Here is a 21855-nt window from a genome sequence, read left to right on the forward strand (position 1 = left end):
TAGCTTTACCTTCTCCAATCCTTGGGGTAGACGAAATAGAGGCTACCAAACCAGTTGCTGGTGAGCTCAGTGCCTGACACGCCATTGGTCAAAAAACCATCAACGGGATTCCCAACTTCTTTATATACATGGACTCCACCTGCAAGCCCTAATGAAGGGGGCCATGTTGGGCTCCATGGAGTGTGTTGGGAGTTCTCATTTGATCTGCTCTCTGACCTTACACCGGAATAAAATAGTATCTGCGTTGTGACATGTCTTTTATATCCATTGTTTGTCTCCTCCCCAGTACACTGCTAGCGCTTATTATCAGGACAAGAAACCTCCTCTGAAAGATACAGCTTCTCTTCACTGGTTTAAAATGATATTCTGACAAACCACCCTCTCTCTATCCAAGGGAAGCTTCCAAAAAAAAAAAAAAAAAAGGCAACAAAGCTGGCAAACAATTCACTGAGAACTTGTAGCAAGAGATGTAATGGGGGAGATTTACTAAGACTGGAGCGTGAAAAATCTGGTGCATCTCTGCATACAAACCAATCAGCTTCCAGGTTTTAATGTAAACATTGAACTAAACGAGCTGAAGTTAGAAGCCGATTGGCTACCATGCACAGCTGCCCCAGATTTTTTACTCTCCAGGTTTAATAAATCGACCTCTAATATGAATGATGATGCCATTCACACAACAGGTGCCTCCATGGTGTACAAGTACACGTTACCAACACACAGCAGCAAAGTCATTACAAATGATTAGTGTACAAACAGAAGGTCCCGGAGTACTCATTATAGAGAAGCAGCATGCACTATTCGCTCACAATAAAACAAGGATACAGCTGCCTTTTTTTTGCAGCATAAAGCAGTATAAATATCCTTTGCAACCAGCCCCTAAGGATGTAGAGATCGAGGACTAGGAAGCATCATGGGATGCTGTGAAAGGATAACAAACGTAATACCAAAGCCACCTGCTGTACATAGACCAGTGCCAGATTTCAGGTTTAACATTTGCCAGGGAGGCACTTAAACAAATTAAAGGCACAGATTTATCAGATGACATGCCTGCCTTCAGCCTCTGCAATTAATGAGAACCGGTCATAAAAGAGCCATTGTACTAATCTGAATCTCTGCTCTCTGAATAGAATAGTCTTACTGGCCAGGAATGGATATTTGACCCATTATTCATCGCCACCCCTGACCCCACTGTAGGCAGAATTACTGCTCTGAAAATCAGATGGAATCGTCCGCTGCTGCTTTACCTGCTGTCAGAGCTCAGTGCTAACACCACAAGCTCAGCGTTTAATGAAACGGTCACATAACACTGAATGATGTATTTGCCTGGATTACATCCCTGCTCTGAAAGCTGATAAGACAGAGGTGCATGATCTTTAGCATCCCCTACAGGAATGGGGTGGAATTCTAGTTAGTGATAATGAGAGCGCTCCCCCCCACTGCCCCGGTGGCCAGAGGCACACATTACAACACAAGGAGATTTTCCAATTTATGGAAATCTTCCTCAAGTGGCACCGGATCCTTTTTTTTCTACCCAAAGGACCAGGAATGCCACATGTGTGCCAAACACACAAGCACAGCTGGTCCCTGTACTAGAACGAGGACATGAAGGTATCTCTCCACTCTGTGTTGTGCCATGTTGCAGATGTGGGGTTTTCCAGTCAACGGCCTAATCTCCATAGAGAAGAATGGTGCTCTACGTAAACTGAGACTAAACCAAACTGCACCATCTAAATCCAAAGAATTGGGCCTCACACCAATGACGTGCAGAAAGTTCAGTCAACTTTAATGACCATGCAGATGAAATGTATATTGCACACTGAAACTCCACCCACCTAAGGCCAAGTTCTAACGCATTTCACAGAGAGCTTAATTATAGGGATCACTGCAGTTTATTGTAGAGGTGTCACCCTGAGCCCCATGGAGTCCTAAACCCTGCCTGTGCTTAGTGCTGATAACAGATGCATTTTATTTGGATATTGCAGCATAAACCGTGTTTGCAAAAAACTGTTAAACATTTAGTGTAGTATTTAGGAAAATGCACCCATAATTAGAATGAATGCTGACTCGCGTTAAAAAGGATTAAAATGTATATTGACTCATCTCACTCAGAGATGTAACTGTAGCCATTGGAGGTGCTCTCACCTCCTGCCTGTGCTCTTTATGAGTTCTTGCAACAAAAAAGGTGTTTGCAAAAGAGTCAAACAGGAATAGTATACAGGTAAAAAAAAAAAAAAAAACAGGGACCCTCCTAGCTACCCCTGACCAGCAAGAGAAAGCTGGTATGACAAATTGCAATGGAGATTCCAATTTTGGCAACTGCTGTGCTGACTAGTTCTCTTTAATGCAATGCTGTGCAGTGAAGACTTTTTAACACAGTATAAAGGTGCCATGAACAGCTGCAACAAATTTAACTTTGAACAATCAGCATTAATGCATGTTTGGGGTAAAACTGATTAAAAAAACAAAGTAAAAAAAAAAAAAATCAGTACATCTCTACAATACATATCATCAGGTTTTCTTCTTTAAACACGCAAGCCCAGAAAAATACCCAGTGATCCTGCAAGAAATCCAGTGAGCTACCAACTTCCTGTTTTAGCAGACAATGTTTACCTGAAATCTCAAGCAGTGTTGTCAGCCCTGCCTGAGTCCTCCACTATTGAACTGAAGAATATATCCCTTCTATGTTATTTTATTCAGAAGGGAGGGGTGTTTTGTAGTCCAGTAGAGAACTGGGTAGGGCTGGCAGCAGTTCTTCAGTGCAGCAAAGGCAGCATTTGCCACTCACTGCAGGAAGTTCACATCTCATGGGATATTTGGCAGGATCACAAACAACTTTTCTGCACTTTTTTGTCAAATAGACAAAATGTGAAGATACATGTATTGTAGAGATAGTTTTTGTGGATATCTTTTCCCCATAAATACACTAGGGCCGGTTCACACCAGAAACCGCACAGAAATGCGCTGCACATTCCTGCGACATTCACATGTGGCGTGGCATGATTTGAGTCCATTCATTTTGAATGAGCGGAATTGAACTGAACCGCACCAAAAGCACTACTTTAGAAAACACACTGCAACCAGATCACAGGCTACTTCTGTACAATGCAATCTGGTGCAGGCAAATGCACTGTGTTTGGTGTGTCGTTAACTTAGCACTGAGGCCAGCTGCAGATCGCAACGGTGGTGCACTTTGAACATGGTGTGGCAATTGTACACGGAACGTGAGTTTCCTGCACCGCATTCTGGTGTGAATGGGCACATAAGGTCACCAACATGCAAAACAAACCTATTTTAACATGGTTCCCGGCAAGATGAATCGCATGTCAACTGGTCACGTTACAGGGATTACACTGAAGACATCAGTCATTAGAAAATAAAACAAAAATTGTGTTACACTTCCTTGACAAACCCTTCTAAATTCAGAACAAAATTCATAAGCAGGGAGTTCAGCTGCAGGAGAGCAAAACAGTTAATCGACCTTGTTAGAGGGAAATGGAGCAAAACCACTGCAAGTAAACCTCACTGCTAAAGTTGGGAGACATAAGGACAGACAGAGAACACAATGGGCTTAGTGATGGAAAGCACCTTAAGGCAACCATACCCATTGACTATTCTCAGTTGCTCCAATTGCCTTGGAAAATGTACATCAAACCTGACGTAAGGCTATGGTGAACAAGAGGTCTTCGGCCACTTAAGGCCTAATGGTCCTAGAGAAATTAACTCAAAGGCACAATAGTAAAAAGTGCAAATTTCACATAATAAAACTCAACTTTTAAATCGGTAAAGTTTGTTTGGTGTCCAGGAAGATAGCAGTCTCTGTATACACCTCACTGGGGAGGTTTACTTCTTTCCAGTCAAACGTCCTAGTTTGCTTAGCAGAATTTGCATTTGCACTTCATTGAAGATAAACAAGTGTGAATTCATGCTGCATACCTGAAAGACAACGATTTGTACAATGCAATTGTGAGTGAGTATGTTAAAAGCAGACCTAACCGCCCCCCCTTTCATAAACCATAAACGAATGAAAATAAAAGAATTGCCCTCGTCTGTGTCTATTTTCTATAATCCCATCTCACTTTACCCACCTCATGCTTGAAAACCCTTGCTGACACTTTCAAAATTTACATCATCAGTGGCAGGATTTTTCTTGCAGATTGTCCATGCTGGCCCACCAATGAGGTCTGTGACAAAGTTGGCAGAGTTTATGTTTAACTGTTTTTATAACAGTTAAATATAAAGCAAAGCGAGCGTCAATAAGCCACCCAACACTGCTGAAACCATGGCATTAGATAAATAAACCACGTTAAATTGCATGGGCAAACCCCAGAGCTGCCTTGGCTTCAGACACCCCCCCCCCTTCCCCCAAAGAAAAGACGCAAGCAGCCTGGAAGGTAATGGCCAACACCACTGCTACCTTAGAAAAGCCAAGTACAAGAAAAAATAGGATTTTTGGACTCACCGTAAATGAACTTCAGAGAAAAGGAATTGAAGGACGCAGCTCCATTAATCTTGACCGTAGGGTGGTTATGCCAACTTCAGGCCTTGTACAGTTCCACCCAGGGGGCCGTCCCTCTGGCAATTACCCCTCAGCCTGCAACTCACTACGTCAACAAGCAGTATAACGTAAACTAATAGGAGGGGTGGGTGCTGTGTCCATCAATGAACTTCAGAGAAAGGGATTTTACGGTGAGTACAAAAATCTTATTTTCTCTTTCGTTCATTGACGGACACAGCTACATTAATCTTGACCGTAGGGGTGTCCTCAAGTAGTTTCATAACGAGGGGTGGGAAAAGCAAACATAACTTCACCCACAACCAGAGGTGCTCCCCGATGGAGGAGTCACCATCTGAACCAAACGCATCAGAACTTGTGGCCAACATATGCATCAGAATTCATCATCAAAATGTAACTTCTCTAACAAGAAAGAGTGTAAATTGCAACATTACACGGCCGCCTGGGAGACAGACGCTTGATGTCGGAAAGCCCAAGAGGTCCCAATTGCCCTGATGGAATGGGCTGTGACAGGAAAGGGAGGCACCTGCCCCTTCAGGGCATAAGCCTGGACCACGATCTGTCTGATCCACCGTGAAATGTTGGTCCTCTTTTCAGACCAGCTACCAAAACGAACAGAGAATCTGACTTCCGGAAGGGAGTCATGGCAGACAGATATAGGGTGTGTCGGTTTAGGACACAGCGATGGTAACACAATGTCTTCATTGAGATGGAAGGCCAAAACCACCTTCGGCAGAAAAGAAGGTTGCGGACGCAACACCACCTTATCCTTGTGGATAATCAGATAGGGCGACTTGCACGACAAGGCCGCCAGCTCAGAAACCCTCCTGGCAGATGAAATAGCCACTAGAAAGACCATTTTCTGAGAAAGTCAACAAGGGAATTTCCCTGATGTTTTCAAATGGCGGCTTCTGAAGCGCCAATAGCACCAGGTTCAGATCACACAGAGGTAGAGGTGGTTGCATTGGAGGGACTACATGCCGAACCCCTTGCACGAAGGTGCTCACTAATGAGTGAGACGCCAGGGGTCATGGGGAAAAAATAGCCAAGGCTGATATTTGTCCCTTGATGGTGCTCAAGGCCAGCTTCTGGTCCACTCCTCGCTGTAATAACAGCAGGATTCTGGAAACGGAATAGGTGCGTGGATGCCATTGCATCTCCTCACACATGGAAATATAAGTATTCCACGTACGATGGTATATCTTCCGAGAAGATTTGTGCCCTCAGCATAGTGGAGATTACAGAGTCTGACAGACCTCGGTTCTTTAGCACCTGGCTTTCAACAGCCATGCTGTTAAAATCAGGGAGGGTAACACAGTATGGAGTATTAGACCTTGCGATAAGTCTTCTCGCATCGGTAACAGCCAAGGAGCATCCGCCACCAGGCATACTAGGTCGGTGTATCAAGGACACACAGGCCAATCTAGGGCAATCAGTATTACTGGAATCCCCTCGGCCTTCACTCTGCGGATCAGACGTGGTAACAGTTTGAGCAGAGGGAAGGCGTAAATACAGCCGGTACTGCTCCCTTGGAGCCACCAACACGTCTGCGCGTCCGTCTAAGGATTTCTTGTCCTGGACACGAACCTCCACATCTTTCGATTGAGCCAAGAGGCCATAAGATCCACACCTGGTGTGCCAAACCACAGGCAAAGAAGCCTAAAAACCTCCAGATGCAATGACAGTTCTCCTGGGTCCAGCATCTGGCTACTTATAGTCCGCCTGGCAGTTTTCTACTCCCAGGATTTATATGGCCGACAGGGCCGGTACAAGTCCCTCTGCCCACCGAAGGATGTGAGCGACCTCTCGTGCTGTAGCCGAGCTTCTTGTTCCTCCTTGGTTGACATATGCCACCTCCGTTGCGTTGTCCGACTGGATTCTGATCGGACGCCCTTGTAATCTCATCGACCATGTGGAGAGAGCACATTGATCGGCAACTGGGATTTCTCCCTCGACCAGAGGCCCTGGGTCGATTATACTCCCAGTACTCCATCCCAGCCGGTCAGGCTGGCGTCCGGTGTGATCACCGCCCAATGAAGAGGCAGGAACGATTTCACGCACTCAGTCACCGGAGAAGAGAGTCCGTGACTAATTGACTCACCCGAATCTGCCGATCCAAGGATAATGGAGATTTGTCCCATTTGGACAATATCTCCTTCTGCAAGACTCTGGTGTGAAATTGGGCGCACGGTGCTGTCTCGAAGGAGGCTACCATGAGGCCCAGAACTCGCATGCAGAAACGCAGCAACGTCATCCTGCAGTTCAGCAACAGCTTCACCGCGGCTCGGAGAGTCTGCAGTTTGCCCGAAGAGAGAAAAAAAACACTCTCGCTTTCATTGAGTCCAGCAGTAAGCCTAGGTACTCCAGGCACTGAGTCGGCACTAGTACTGACTTTTTGAGTCATTTGCATGGTGATCACCACATCCTCCCTTAATTCTGAGGCGGGAGCTGCTCTCAGAAGGAGATCGTCCATATACCGCACGATTGCGATCCCACGTTGTTGCAACAAAGCCAAAATTGGAGCCAATACTTTGGTAAAGACTTGGGGTGCTGAAGCCAGGCCTCCACCCTGGCAACGAATGTTTCAAGGACTGCCGACAAAGCGTCCAAAGGCACTGCACTGTTTGCAGGTGAGCCGGTTGCAATTGCAGGGAGGTCTGGGGAAGAAAAGCCAGCTTCGACGCCATGCTGACCCACCCTGTCTGCCACCCTTGGGGACTTAGGACAAGGTGCTCAATCCCACCCTCCTAGCTGCTAACAGAATGAGGGACCCCACCACAGGACTCACAAGCCCAACAGAGTGCTGCGCCGTGCTGTCGCTGATTGCCGTGTCAGCTCACAAGTGTCCAGGAACAAAAACCGCACTGTTCTGAGGCACCAGCGATGGGGAGAAAAACCGAGCTGATGCTACAAGAAAATGGGCGCCAGCCGTCCTTGTATAGAGGAAAAAAAAAAAAAACACAGGAAAAATAGCAGCCGGACTCCAAGAAAATAGCCGACGACCATGCTTCTCACAGAGGCTAACAGAAAATGGCCGACGATCATGCTGTACAGAGTACACCGAAAATGGCGGTGGTCAGCACTATGGCGGCAGCACATGCAGAGCCCAGACACCAGCAGAGACAGATGACACCACAGGGACACACAGTCAACGCGCAGTCCCCCATCAAGGATCAGATACAGGGAGAGACTAAAGGGAGAAGAGGGACCCCCTAATCGACCTCCCAGGGAATGCACAGTTGCTCTGTCCTGCAGAGACATAAAGAGCTGTACTTACCGTCTGAAAGAGCTGGAGGCATCCCATCACAGACCCACACCCGAGCAGTACGGGGTGGCCACGGCACACAGTGAAAGACATCCGTAGTCCAGTCATATGTGTGCCCCGGAGCATTGAGCTCGCCGGCCTCCCCTGGAGCCTGAGGGGCACGTCGTGGCCGACCCATCGCGTAGCTAGGGCCTGCACACGCTCGATGGCCAGGCTGGGGGGACTATAAGGATCTATATTAATACAGCCTGTCACGCAGCCGGCTGTTGATAGAAGATCACAGGATCAAAATCTTGCGCAAAAGGTGAAAATCCAGAAAAAAAATCCCAGGACTGATGGTCCCGCAGGGATCCTAGGTCCTTCACTAGGCAGAAAAAAAAATAATAAAAAAAAAAAAAGTTGCAAGAAGCAGGCTGAGGGGTTATTGCTAAATGGACCGCCCCCTGGGTAGAACTGTACAATTCTGTTTTTTACATGTATTACATGTTTTGCCTAGTTCTCTCCTGAAGGTGGCATAATAACCCTACGGTCAAGATTAATGGAGCTGTGTCAGTCACTGAACGAAAGAGAAAGAGGGGATGTGTTTCAGAAATAAATGTTAATTTTTCATAAAAACGATAAAGCCATTAGTGTTCAGCGTGCAGAGCTGAATGCTGATGTTCTTTTTTGGTTTGGAGGGTCTGCTCTAAAGAGCATCCAAACCCGGATTTCCCCCCCCCCCCCCCATAAGTTCACTTCCTATTCCTTGGTGGCAACACTCGCTTCAGGTACAATTATTTTTATTCAATTTAATATTTTTATTCAATTTAAAAAGGTATGACAGTAAAGCAGAAAGTCTTCGGATGCCAACATAAATCAGTACCACACTTCATATATTATCAAACAAATAAGACAAAAGTCATAGTTACATTTGAAAAGAATGGACCAATATTGCCACTAAAATGTTGACAACCCCCGAATACAATGACTATACAGCTCTATGGCACAATAAATTACTGAGTTCCTCTCAATTCCCGACACAGAGATATGGAGCGAACATGGGATATATTACTTACACCACATAATTTCCAAAGGCACGCTTAAAAACTTTGAGGGCCTCCAAAAATGAGTTCATGCTGCCTGAATCGCTGCTCTTTAGATTCTCCCAAGAGCGCCACACAGCTCAAACTCAGTTCCCCCAACATTTGCCACACTCTGCACCCAATGTCATTATGGCAGTAGTCAAGGGGGACGATCCACGAAGGCTGATCTCCGATTTTTATGTTATGCTCCTAACCCAAACATCATCCACGCTAGCTTACAGCCTTAAACCAAGATGGGAAAGAGAGGTGGGCCCATTAGAGGATGAGGAGTGGAGTGAGGCACTGGATTCATGCAAGACTTTCTCCCCCAAACTTTCAGACAGGTTGACCCAGTTGTATATATTGCACCGAGCATACCTTAGACCCCCCCCCCCCCCCCCCAAGAGGAGTCGCCCGCTTTAGGCAACAGTATTCTACCTTGTGTACAATGTGTAACTAGGCGACGGGCAGATTCTTCCATTTAATCTGGACATGTCCAGTACTTCAGAGTTTATGGAAGCAGACTGTAGATTTCCTCCATGATGACACAGGATCCCCTCTGACTCCAAACAAAGCCTCCCGGGGATCGCCCCCCAACTCCGAGATAGATAAATTCACTTAAACATTCCTACATTAACCACTTCAGCTCCGGACCAATAAACACCTTAAGGACCAGAGGTCTTTTTGCAATTTCGCACTGCGCTGCTTTAACTGGTAATTGCGCGGTCATGCAATATTGCACCCAAACGAAATTTGCGTCCTTTTCTTCCCACAAATAGAGCTTTCTTTTGATGGTATTTGATTGCCTCTGCGATTTTTTTTTTTTGCGATATAAATGGAAAAAGAGCGAAAATTTTGAAAAAAAAAGATATTTTCTTCTTTTTGTTATAAGAAAAATCGAATAAACTAAATTTTAGTCATACATTGAGGGCAAAATTTATTCAGCCACATGTCTTTAGTAAAAAAAATGTCAATAAGCGTATATTTTTTGGTTTGCGCAAAAGTTATAGCGTCTACAAACTAGAGTACATTTTCTGGAATTTACACAGCTTTTAATTTATGACTGCCGATCTCATTTCTTGAGGTGCTAAAATGGCAGGGCAGTACAAATCCCCCCCAAATGACCCCATTTTGGAAAGTAGACACCCCAAGGAAATTGCTGATGGGTATGTTGAGCCCATTGAATATTTATTTTTTTTGTTCTAAGGGATTGAATAATGACAAAAAAAAAAAAAAAAATTTTTTTTACAAAAAGTTGTCACTAAATGATATATTGCTCACACATGCCATGGTTATATGTGAAATGACACCCCAAAATACATTCTGCTGCTTCTCCCGAGTACGGGGATACCACATGTGTGGGACTTTTTGGGAGTCTAGTCGCGCACGGCACCCCGAAAACCAATCACCACCTTCAGGATTTCTAAGGGTGCAAATTTTTGATTTAACTCCTCACTACCTATCACAGTTTCGAAGGCCATAAAATGCCAAAATAGCACAAAACCCCCCCAAATGACCCCATTTTGGAAAGTAGACACCCCAAGCTATTTACTGAGAGGCATGTTGAGTCCATGGAATATTTTATATTTTGCCAAAAGTTGCGGGAATATTACAAACTTTTTTTTTTTGCACAAAGTTGTCACTAAATGATATATTGCTCACACATGCTATGGGCAGAAGTCAAATTACACCCCAAAATAAATTCTGCTGCTTCTCCCGAGTACGGGGATACCACATGTGGGGGACTTTTTGGGAGCCTAGTTAACTAGCTACCTAGCGACACTGATGCAGCGTTCAGAAAAATTATCGCTTAGTGACACTGGCAAAAGGGGGTGAAAGGGTTAACTAGCGGAAATCAGGGGGTTAAAACCATTATTGGGTAGTATATCGGGGTACCTAGCGCTATAAAAACCTGGCGGTGAACCTAAAAAAATAACTAGCTACCTAGCGACTGTAGCGACACTAATGCAGCGATCAGAAAAACGATCGCTTAGTGACACTGGCAAAAGGGGGTGAAAGGGTTAACTAGCGGCAATCAGGGGGTTAAAAACATTATTGGGTAGTATATCGGGGTACCTAGCGATATAAAAACCTGGCGGTGAACCTAAAAAAATAACTAGCTACCTAGCGACACATGCAGCGATCAGAAAAATGATCGCTTAGTGACACTGGCAAAAGGGGGTGAAAGGGTTAACTAGCGGCAATCAGGGGGTTAAAAACATTATTGGGTAGTATATCGGGGTACCTAGCGCTATAAAAACCTGGCGGTGAACCTAAAAAAATAACTAGCTACCTAGCGACTGTAGCGACACTAATGCAGCGATCAGAAAAACGATCGCTTAGTGACACTGGCAAAAGGGGGTGAAAGGGTTAACTAGCGGCAATCAGGGGGTTAAAAACATTATTGGGTAGTATATCGGGGTACCTAGCGATATAAAAACCTGGCGGTGAACCTAAAAAAATAACTAGCTACCTAGCGACACTAGCGACACATGCAGCGATCAGAAAAATGATCGCTTAGTGACACTGGCGAAAGGGTTAACTCTAGGGGCAATCAGGGGGTTAAATCTTTATTGGGGGGTGATAGGGGGCTACCCTGGACCTAACACTAACTGTCCTGACAGTTTTTACTGTCACAACTGACACTGAATGCATTGATCAGTAAAGAAATGATCAATGCAATCAGTGACACTGTGACTGGGGGGGCGGGGGGGGGGATCGGGGGGCGATCGGGGGGGGTTTGTGTGCCTGTGTGTACCTACATGTCAGTGTAGTGTTCGTGCAGACTTACTTTTACTCTTCTCCTCGTAGTCCGGTCAAAAAGACCGCCCCGAGGAGAATGACATCACTTCCTCCTTCCTGTGTAAACAATACACAGGGGAGGAAGCTTCTCATTGGCCAGGAGCGATCCAGAGGGGGTGGCCGAAAACGAACGGCCATCCCCTCATCACGGAGCGCTCCTGGACCGAATCGGACCGCCGTAACCAGCGGGAGGGGGTCCGATGGGACCCCCCACCCGCTGGAAGGCAATCACGTAGATGTACGTGATTATGCCTGCCTGTGCCATTGTGCTGACGTACAATGGCAATACGGCGGTCCTCAAGTGGTTAAACACTGTTTTTGGCCAGGAAAATTATAGCCAGACAGTGGATGAGATCCATTCCCCCCAGTTTCAACGACTGGAAAATAGATATAAAATAACCCACTTCCCTACAAGAAATTCATATACATCAACAAAGGTTGTCCAAACAAGTACAACAAAATTCGGGACCAGGTGGCTTCCATCTGCCGACATGTACTGGGGGTTCATAAAGCCACAACCCTTCCCAACGAGGAATCTCATGAATAGTACAGACACAAGGGTTTTGACGCAATTGATAGTCGCTGAGTTCATTGTTTAATCTGTACGAATTCCTGACATGTTGTGTTTACATGTTCATAAGCCATATATCTTTGTTATATGCATTTCCCCAGTATTGCCATATAATCTGCAGAAATAGGTTTAAACTGTAAATTGTTTTAATAAAACTTTTTGGGGAAAAACGGCGGAAAAAAAACGGGGTCCAGGTAAGATCTATGTGGATAGCAATGTCAGGCCTGGACAGGCATATTATCTGATAATGGAGCAGTATGGTGTGTTCCCAAAGAATGTAGAATAACCAAGAGATAGTGGCTAGGTGCCCAAGAGGAAAGGGGAAAAAAGGGGGGCTTAGGGTAGTAGGGATAAGGACTCAGGATAGTCTATAACACTAACTAGGGCAGGAGTAGGCAACCTTGGCCCTCCAGCCGTTTTGAAACTACAAGTCGCATAAGACATTGCAAGATCCTGACAATTACCGGCATGACTCCTAGAGGCCGAGGCATGATAGGATTCATAGTTTCACCACTGCTGGAGGGCCAAGGTTGCCCATCCTTGATCTAGAGGAAGGCATATTGAAGCCAAGGTTCCCAAACCATAAGAACATTTGGCTACACACACTTCTAAAGGTTTTCTTTTTTTTCAGGGCGCCATGATAGTCACGTAGGCTGGACTTTAACCACTTGTTGACCGGCTTGTGTCGATATACATCAGCAAAGTGGCCCGTTCCCGCAAAAACAAAAAATGGGTACATTGTCCCCTTTAAGAGTTGCCGGCCACCCACGATCGTGGGCGAGAGAGAGAGAGAGAGGGGGAGAGAGGGAGAGAGAGAACGGGATTTGTGTGTGTAAACACACAAATCCCTGTTCTGTCAGGGGAGAGGAGACATATCGTTGTTCCTACTTACTAGGAACAAACTATCTGTCTCTTCCCCCAGTCAGTCCCATCCCCTCACAGTAAGAAACACTCAGAGGGAGCACAACCCCTAGTGTTAACCCCTTCCCTACCAGTGACATTTACACAGTAACCAGTGCATTTTTATTAGCAAGGATCGCTGTATAAAATGTCAATGGTCCCAAAAATGTGTCAAAAGTGCCCGATCTGTCCACCGCATGTCACAGTACCACTAAAAATTACAGATCACAGCCATTACTAGTTAAAGAATCAAAAAAAGAAATGACATAAATCTTTCCCATAGTTTGTAGAAACTATAACTTTTGCACAAACCAATCATAGGCTCATTTTGATTTATTTTTTTTACCAAAAATATGTAGAATACATTAGCTTAAACTGATGAAGAAATTTGTTTTTTTAAAACATTTTTGGGGATATTATAGTAAAAAGTTAAATATAGTTTTGTTTCAAAATTGTCGCCTTTTTTTTGTTTATAGCGCAAAAAATAAAAACCGCAGAGGTGATCAAATACCACCAAACTAAAGACATTTGTGGCGTGACCCATGTCCTGTACTATACTCCAAGAAATGGATTTTACAAGTCAGTCCAAAATTCCATTTTCTGTTGATGCAGTACAGGACACAGGCAGATACAACTGGGATGTTCCAAAGCAATACCAATGTGGGTGAGGGGTAAAGTAGCAACAGAACCAGCAACAGAACCAGCCACAGACTGCCCCGCAACAACCAAAAAAAAGTCCAGTACTCGTTTTACCCTGAGCCACCTAGAGTCAAAAAGCAGCAACAGGTGAGGCCTGAATGTCATGTAAATCGAAAGACCAGGTAGCAGCCTTACAACTACACAACATAGAAGGTTAAAGCGGAGGCCCACCCTAAAGTGGACCTTCCGCTCATTGGAATCCCCCCCCTCCGGCGCCACAATTGGCACCTTTCAGGGGGGAGGGGGGTGCAGGTACCTGTACAGTACAGGTATCTGCACCCACTTCCGGGATAGCTCTCTGGGGAAAGGGGCGTACATTACGCCCCTTTCCGAAAGTCCCCCCGCTGCCCGCTGGGAAACACACAGATCCCAGAGGCAGCGGGTCCATCATTATTGCGCAGCGCGACTCGCGCATGCGCAGTAGGGAACCGGGAAATGAAGCCGAAAGGCTCTACTTCCTGATTCCCATACCCAAGATGGTGGCGGCAGCACCCGAGAGACGATCGAGAGATCGGCTTCGGGTGCCAACATCGCGGGCGCGCTGGACAGGCAAGTGTCGCTATTTTAAAAGTCAGCAGCTGCAGTGTTTGTAGCTGCTGGCTTTAAAAAAAAAAAAAACGCGGACTCCCGCTTTAATGCTAAAAAGATGCCCTAGAAGCACAGCTAATAGAATAAGCCTTCACCGGAAAGGGAGAAACTCCACGTTTGCAGAACATTCCCAAACCCCAACCTAATGGAACCACCTTGCAATGGTGAAACAAGAGGCAGGAAGCCCTCTACAACATCCCTCGAGAAGCAGAAAGAGGGGAAACTGATTGTCTCAGGGAGGCCATGGCTACAGGGAAGACTAAAGCTGGTCAAAGAGCATCCATCTATGGTCAGCCTCCCACCACTTCCTGAGAGTGTTTCAGAGCATAGCAAGTGGATGGAAAACTGTGTACTAAAAAGGGGCACTTAAAGGGTTGCTTAGGAAAATGTAGGGTACCAAAGTGCATCGGTGTTTTGCGGGTGCATGCAATTTAAAAGCTAAATATGTTGGGTATTTACCCAGTACACCTCATCTTTTAGATTTTTACCCAAAAATTGGTTAACATTGCATTAACTCTTTTTTCACTCATGGTTAGTGTTTGGCTGAAGCCTTTTATTATCTCTTATACTCTTTTTTTAAACCATAATGACAATAGAAACTACCCAAATGACCCTGATCAAAAGTTTACATACCCCCATTCTTAATACCGTGTATTGCCCCCTTTAACATCAATGACAGCTTCAAGTCTTTTGTGGTATTTGTGGGTGAGGCTCTTTATCTTCTCAGATGGTAAAGCTGCCCATTCCTCTTGGCAAAAAGCCTCCAGTTCCTGTAAATTCTTGGGCTGTCTTGCCTGCGCATTTAAGATCTCCCCAGAGTGGCTCAATGATACCGAGGTCAGGAGACCGAGATGGCCACTCCAGAATCTTCACTTTATTCTGCTGTAGCCAATGATGGGTTGACTTGGCCATATGTTTTGGATCATTGTCATGTTGGAATGTCCAAGTACGTCCCATGCGCAGCTTCCTGGCTAATGAATACAAATGTTCCTCCAGTATTGTTTGATAATATACTGCATTCATCTTGTAATCAATTTTGACCAAGTTTCCTGAGCTTTTGTAGCTCACACATCCCCAAAACATCAGCGATCCACCTCTGTTTCACAGTAGGAATGGTGTACCTTTCATCATAGGCCTTGTTGACTCCTCTCCAAATGTAGTGTTTATGGTTGTGACCAAAAAGCTAAATTTTGGTCTTATAATTTCAAATGACTTCCTGTCAGAAGGTTTGAGGCTTGTCTCTGTGCTGTTTGGCGTATCGTAAGCGGGATACTTTGTGGCATTTGGATAGTAATGGCTTTCTTCTGGCGACTCGACCATGCAGCCGATCCTTCAAGTGTCTCCTTATTGTGCATCTTGAAACAGCCACACCACATGTTTTCAGAGAGTCCTGTATTTCACCTGAAGTTATTTGTGGGTTTTTCTTGGCATCCCGAACAATTTTCCAGGCAGTTGTGACTGAAATTTTATTTGGTCTACCTGACCGTGGTTTGGTTTCAACAGAACCCCTCATTTTCCACTTCTTGATTACAGTTTGAACACTGCTGATTGGCATTCTCAATTCCTTGGATATCTTTTTATATCCCTTTCCCGTTTTATACAGTTCAAATACCTTTTCCCACAGATCCTTTAACAATTCTTTTTGCTTTCCCCATGACTCAGACTCCAGAAATGTCAGTGCAGCACTGGATGAAAGATGCAAAGGGTCTGTCAGGAGTCCAGGAACTCATTGACCCTTTATACACACAAATTACAAGCAAACAGATTACAGGGGAGGATTGTTACCTTTAATAGCCATTAAAACCCCTTTGTGTGTCAACTTGTGTGCATGTTATGAGGCCAAAATCACCAGGGTATGTAAACTTTTGATCAGGGTCATTTGGGTAGGTACTGTTGCCATTATGATTTAAAAACAGTAAACACAGTTCATTCAATAATAGCTTCAGCCAATCACTAATCATGAGTGAAAGAAATGTTTGTTTTATCATTCATATTCTCTGGAAAATGGCTAAGAAGTCAAATTCTGCCAGGGTATGTAAACTTAGCACAACTGTATATCTGAAAAAAATAAAAATAAATCAGAAGACAAAAACCACGCATGCTCAGAAACTGAAGAACACGTTACGTGATTTCCGACGTTGTATTCTGTCATACGAGAATTTCCGTAACTTTAGTAACGGTTTTTGATAGACCAGCATGCAAAAAATAAAATGAAAACACACAAAAGGGAGGACAATCATTCATCCAATATTCTCATTGTGTGCACCAGGCTTTAAATCATTTTTTTTTAAGGTGCTCAAAAAATAAAAGCAAAAATTATGCTGGCAGTGAAAAGGTTAAAAACTGGGAGATCCTCCACTGGCACATTCAATGATCTGTTGAGGTAAGCAATGGCTGAATCACTGAGCAGCAAATTATATCACCTGTGATGTATTTCAGTTATCTTGCAAACCTGGCCTGCTAGTGGGCCCTGAGGACAGGGTTGATGACCACTGGTCTAAAGTCTCGTACACACGATCGGATTTTCTAAAGACAAAACGTCAGACTTTTGTCTGAAGGGCGTTGGCCAAGAACTTGTCTTGCATACACACACAATTGTCGGCGAACAAACAAGAACGTAGTGACGTATTACATGGATTTTCAACTCTTTGGCGTCACCCTTTGGGCACCTTATAATGTTTGTGTTTGGTGAGCATTGATTCCGAGCATGCGTGTTTTTACGTTGGACTTTTGTCTGACGGACTTTTGTACACACACGATTGGAAAAATCCGACAGCAGACCATTGTCCGCGGAAAATTTATAAACCTGCCATCCAACATTAGTCCACTGAAAATCCATCACCAATTGTCTGATGGAGCGTACAAACGGTCAGATTTTAGGCCAACAGTCTGTCCTCACACAATTCCAGGCAGAAAATCCAATCATGTGTACGAGGCTTAAGTGATGGGAGTTAACTTCTGAGTTGCTCACATTGTAATGCCAGCTAGGGCAGTCACAAAGTATGGGGAAGGGGAGAACAGAAAACGAAGGCAAGACAGGATACCTACTCCCTGCATGTTAAGTGAGAAGGGGGTAGCCCCACCCTGGGAGAAGAGAGGCACCTAGGGCTTCATATACTCACAAAGCCAGGGATTTGTTTCACACAGAGGTCAATAGAAGATTAAACCTCAACACCCCTGACTTCGCCCACTTTGGAAGGGTAAACACCTTAAGCAATGGGGTATTTCGTGAGCCTCTGTCATTGACCTGTATATCAACATGTAGCCAACTCAACAAGTTACACTGTGTGTCAAGGTGGGCACCAAACAGCAGAAGGGGAGTAAAATGCTGTCATGGTCACAACGCAGCAATATAATTAGATTGAAGAATTTGGCAAATGTAACCAACATTCCACTCAAAGGAGACCTCCAACATCTAAAAGATGCCAGCAAAAGGACTGAGTATTGCTGGAAGTGGGAGGGCTTATATTGGGGTCCTCACAGTTTTTCTCGTGTGTCCAGCCACTGCCTATAATCCAGTTGTCTGCCTGTCCTATATAAACAAGAAATGGGTCACCTTCCTCATGCTTAACAACTGCATAGCACAGCAGGGAAGGATAAATCACAAGTTTGTGCATAATTTTTATTTATTTTTTAAAAGCTTTTGGCAGGTACATAGGTTCCCATATGGGCTCATTCACACCTTCAAATGGCACTGCCATGTGTTCAATGAAAACAGATCCCTATTGCAAATCTGTTTCTATTTGTACACATCCCTGGAGTGAACAAACCAGAAATGTGCTCTGTGTATTTCATAGATTGGCTGGAATGCTCTTACAAACACTGTCGTCTTAGCCATGCAGGGTACAGGGACAGCGTCTCTGCAAAAGAACCTCCCACCCCATCAGCGGCAAGATTGCTGAGAGCTGGGGAGCGAAATTCTGCAGCATTTCAGGCAGCAACATCACAAGCCTAGGTAGTTAGTCTACAGCATGTTTAGGGATTGTGCTGCTAGTGATTTGCCATAAGTGACGTGATCTCTAGTGGGACATAGCCCTTAATCTTCCACAGTAACCTGCTAGTGTTGCCATAGGAACAGGCAAAAAACACGGAATCCCAGAGGACTACGTAGAGCATATATTCCACATTACAAACACACACACACACACACACAATAACTCTATTCAAGTATGTATGTATTCTTAAAGTATATGGTTAAATCAAGCCAGTTTAAAATATAATTAAAAGGCAAACTGTGTGTGTGTGTGTGCGGGGCCCAAAGCACCAGCAGGGGACCTGAAAAGAGGAGGTTCGGGGATGCTCTGTGCAAAACCATTGCACAGAGCAAGCAAGTAAAACTTTTTTTTTTTTTTCCTCTAAACGTTTTAAGGACAATCACTACTATGGACTGTGGGACCCTAACCAATGTGCACAGCTTGTTCCAAGCAGGAGGTGAGGGCAGAAAATTACAGGTTAAAAAACCAATGGAGGACATTACAAAGGAGGCAGAAAAAAAAAAAAACTTTCATAAAAAATAGATTCCCGGGCCAGATAAAATAAATAGTTTAGTGTCACTTTAAGACTAGATTACCATTCACACATTTGGTGTTCTCTGCAAAGTATAGCTTCCATAGGTTCAGGAGCTCATCATCGTCTGGGAATAGGGATAGCCAGAATGAGTTTAAGTGCCAAGGCTTTGGGGGCCTACCAACGGGAATACTCAAGGAGATCCAATATGGGCTGTGATCAGATAACAGCCTTGGGCAAAAGGTCGCTTCTAATAGCCGCGGTGTTAGGGTTCTGGATACAAGAATAAAATCAATGCGGGACATGGACTTGTGGGAAGGTGAAAAGCAGGAGTAAGTCTTTGTAAGAGGGAATTTGTAGCGCCAAGTGTATTAAGTGGAGAGTGGAGCTCAGTTTAGAAAATTTTGTCTCCCTGGTATCCGTGTCCGTCCCCTGTGAGGTCTGTAATCTATCTAGTGCTGGCCGTAGGGTGGTGTTAAAGTCTCCCAACCAGATCGCTGGTATTGTGGGGTGGCGGGTCATAAGGGTGAGTCCCGCCATAATCACAGTCAAACTAAATGGGGGGGGGGGGGGGTATGTAAAAGGCCAGGAGGAGAAACTGTTAACCATATAGTTTGGCATGGAGAAAAACATATCTGCCCTGTGGGTCAGTAATTACTTCACACAACTCAAAGTGTACCGATTTGGCTGTTAAAAGTGAAACACCTCTGGCGTGAGAAGTATGAGTGCAATGATATGCCCACCCCACCCACGGGCGGCGGAGGGCCATCTGAAGCTATATGCGACTCTACCAAAGCCACTACATCTGCCCTCTGCCTCCTTAGGAATGAAAGGGCTGTCGAGTGTTTAATTTGCTCCGCAGGCCCCTCACATTCCACGTCAGGAACTTTATAGAGGTCATCGTATAGCATATGAAAAATAACCCCTTACTAGGATGTACTCCTTAGGACCACAAGCTAGAAGGTCAAGCAGTACCAAGAACATTAGCAGTATTAGAACCTGCCATATAGCTAACCATCTATAGGGTAACCAGTTAAGACATGTACCTGTTACAAACTCCTCTTGTAATAACACTCGTGCACTTAAATTTTGAGAAAATACCTGTAAAACATTCTCTCCCCCCCCCCACACCAACATGTGCGGGCACCATCCCTCAACAGTTGTGAACTACCGCCCCAGAGTCCCATCTCTGGACAACGTGAAAAAAAAGAGCAACAAAAAGGGGGGAGAATAGGAAGGATAAAAAAAAAAAAAAAAGAGAGAAAAAAAAAGGCTGCAAAAATGCAGCCCCTGTATACAGCCAATGCCTCTGGTCATGCATATTCGTGTTAAGTGGTCAATAGTCGCATAACTGTGAAAGTTGTTAGGAAGAGCCAGTGCCAGGTCCCAGTTCCTTCTGTAGTTCTGGCAAGGCCGGGCTCCAAGGATTAGTGGAGCCAGGCATCGCTGCGATTCAAGATCAAGTGGAAAATACAATGTGTAGTAGAACTGAGGTGCGTTGAACACCTCGTGAGGCACCTCTTCAGCCAATGCCCATTTTTCTATACTCGGTTCCGGGGATACAATTTGTACAATGGAAAAATTGCAAAAACAACTGTTGAACAACCCCCTCCCCCCCTCACACCCACCCCAAATTGTGCAGGCATAGTCCCCGAACAACTCTGAACTTCCATCTGGGAAAGAAGGAGACTGCATGCAAAAGGAGTAGATGAAGAACAGTTTTAGCTACTGGGTCATATAGTGGTTCCAAGCCAGCCGCCATGTAAGGTAATAAGAATGGGGTCTAACTGAGCACCCCTGCGAGTTGGTACGAAGAATAGGCAGCACAACCCAATTCCTCCGTTTGTCTACATAGCGGTTCCCAGTGGTTGGTGATGCATAAATTCGCCGCACTATGCATGCAGCTTGGAAGGACCAGCACACTTCCACAGCTGCGTGTGACGGATAAATGTAGGAGTAGTAAAAACAAGGCTCCCATAAGGGGAGCAATGATGTAAATGAAGTCCACTCCGAGTATCCAAACGAGTGAAGAGAAGAGAATTCGCGGTGGCGGGGTCAGTAGAGGTGTAGGGTACCACCTGTCTCTCCAGGTTGATGAGACATACTGAAGTGAAGTCGCCAAGGTGTGATACAGGTCAAGGCGGTAATGAGGCAGAAGTAGTTAGGACAGGTCAAGTAATGGCGGAACCATGAGGCAAGAGGATCTCGCCACGTGGCTCACCCAGAGTGCGGTCAGTGGCCCCTGCCGTGAGCAGGCCCATGTTCTAGCCAGGAGAGGACCTCACGAGGGTCCTCAAAAAAACAACACCCGGCCATCATGTGCCACCCTCAGACGCGCAGGGAAGAGCATAGAATACTTCAGGTGATGGTCACGAAGTCTGCGCTTGTCCCCCATAAAGCTCTGTCTGCGTTTCTGTATTTCGGCCAAGAAGTCAGGAAATATTGCCAGCTTGACATTTCCTACTGGGATGTTGCCCCTCTCTCTCGCCAGCCTCAGCACAGAGTCTACACATTTGGTGTTCTAGTCAAAACTCATTCAGCCCACTGAACTTTGCACCACAGATTTAGTCCCCGTTCAAATCTGGCGATTTGGGACCATGGGCAGAATTGCCGCGATTCTGCCCATCAGTCCAAATCTCACTGCAACAGTTGCAAATCTCACTGTGTGTGTTTGGGTGTCATTCACTTTGAATAACACCGCAATTGTGGTGTTTTATCACTGTCATCATTTGGCAAGTGCTGCAAACCACATTTTGCGAAGCTCGTTACCCAAAAGCTGCCGCTTCTCTTTGGCAACAAGCTTTGCGCTATGCAGTTTGCCGCAATTTATCGTGTTATAATGGCAGCAAAACTGCACAACATTTGAGGTGCCAATCAAAAGGAATGCCAAACATGCGTGGTATGTCTCATTTGTGAAGTTAGGATGTTGGTCAAACTGGCTCATGAT

The 21855-nt window shown here is 45.1% G+C and overlaps 1 protein-coding gene across 1 annotated transcript in view; it reads right to left on the bottom strand.

The window, feature by feature from the left end:
- Positions 1 to 312: 312 nt before the first annotated feature.
- LOC143924895 (uncharacterized) overlaps positions 313 to 21855 on the bottom strand; it is a 74653-nt gene continuing 53110 nt past the window's right edge. Inside the window, exon 20 of the mRNA XM_077449404.1 lies at positions 313 to 3936. Within this exon, the coding sequence (XP_077305530.1) occupies positions 3844 to 3936 (93 nt within the window). The 3' untranslated portion in view covers positions 313 to 3843. The remainder of the gene's footprint in view (positions 3937 to 21855) is intronic.

The sequence above is a fragment of the Lithobates pipiens genome, unplaced genomic scaffold, assembly GCF_037356315.1.
Source record: "Lithobates pipiens isolate NorthernLeopardFrog02 unplaced genomic scaffold, aLitPip1_a1.2 Scaffold_22, whole genome shotgun sequence".
Lineage (NCBI taxonomy): Eukaryota > Metazoa > Chordata > Amphibia > Anura > Ranidae > Lithobates > Lithobates pipiens.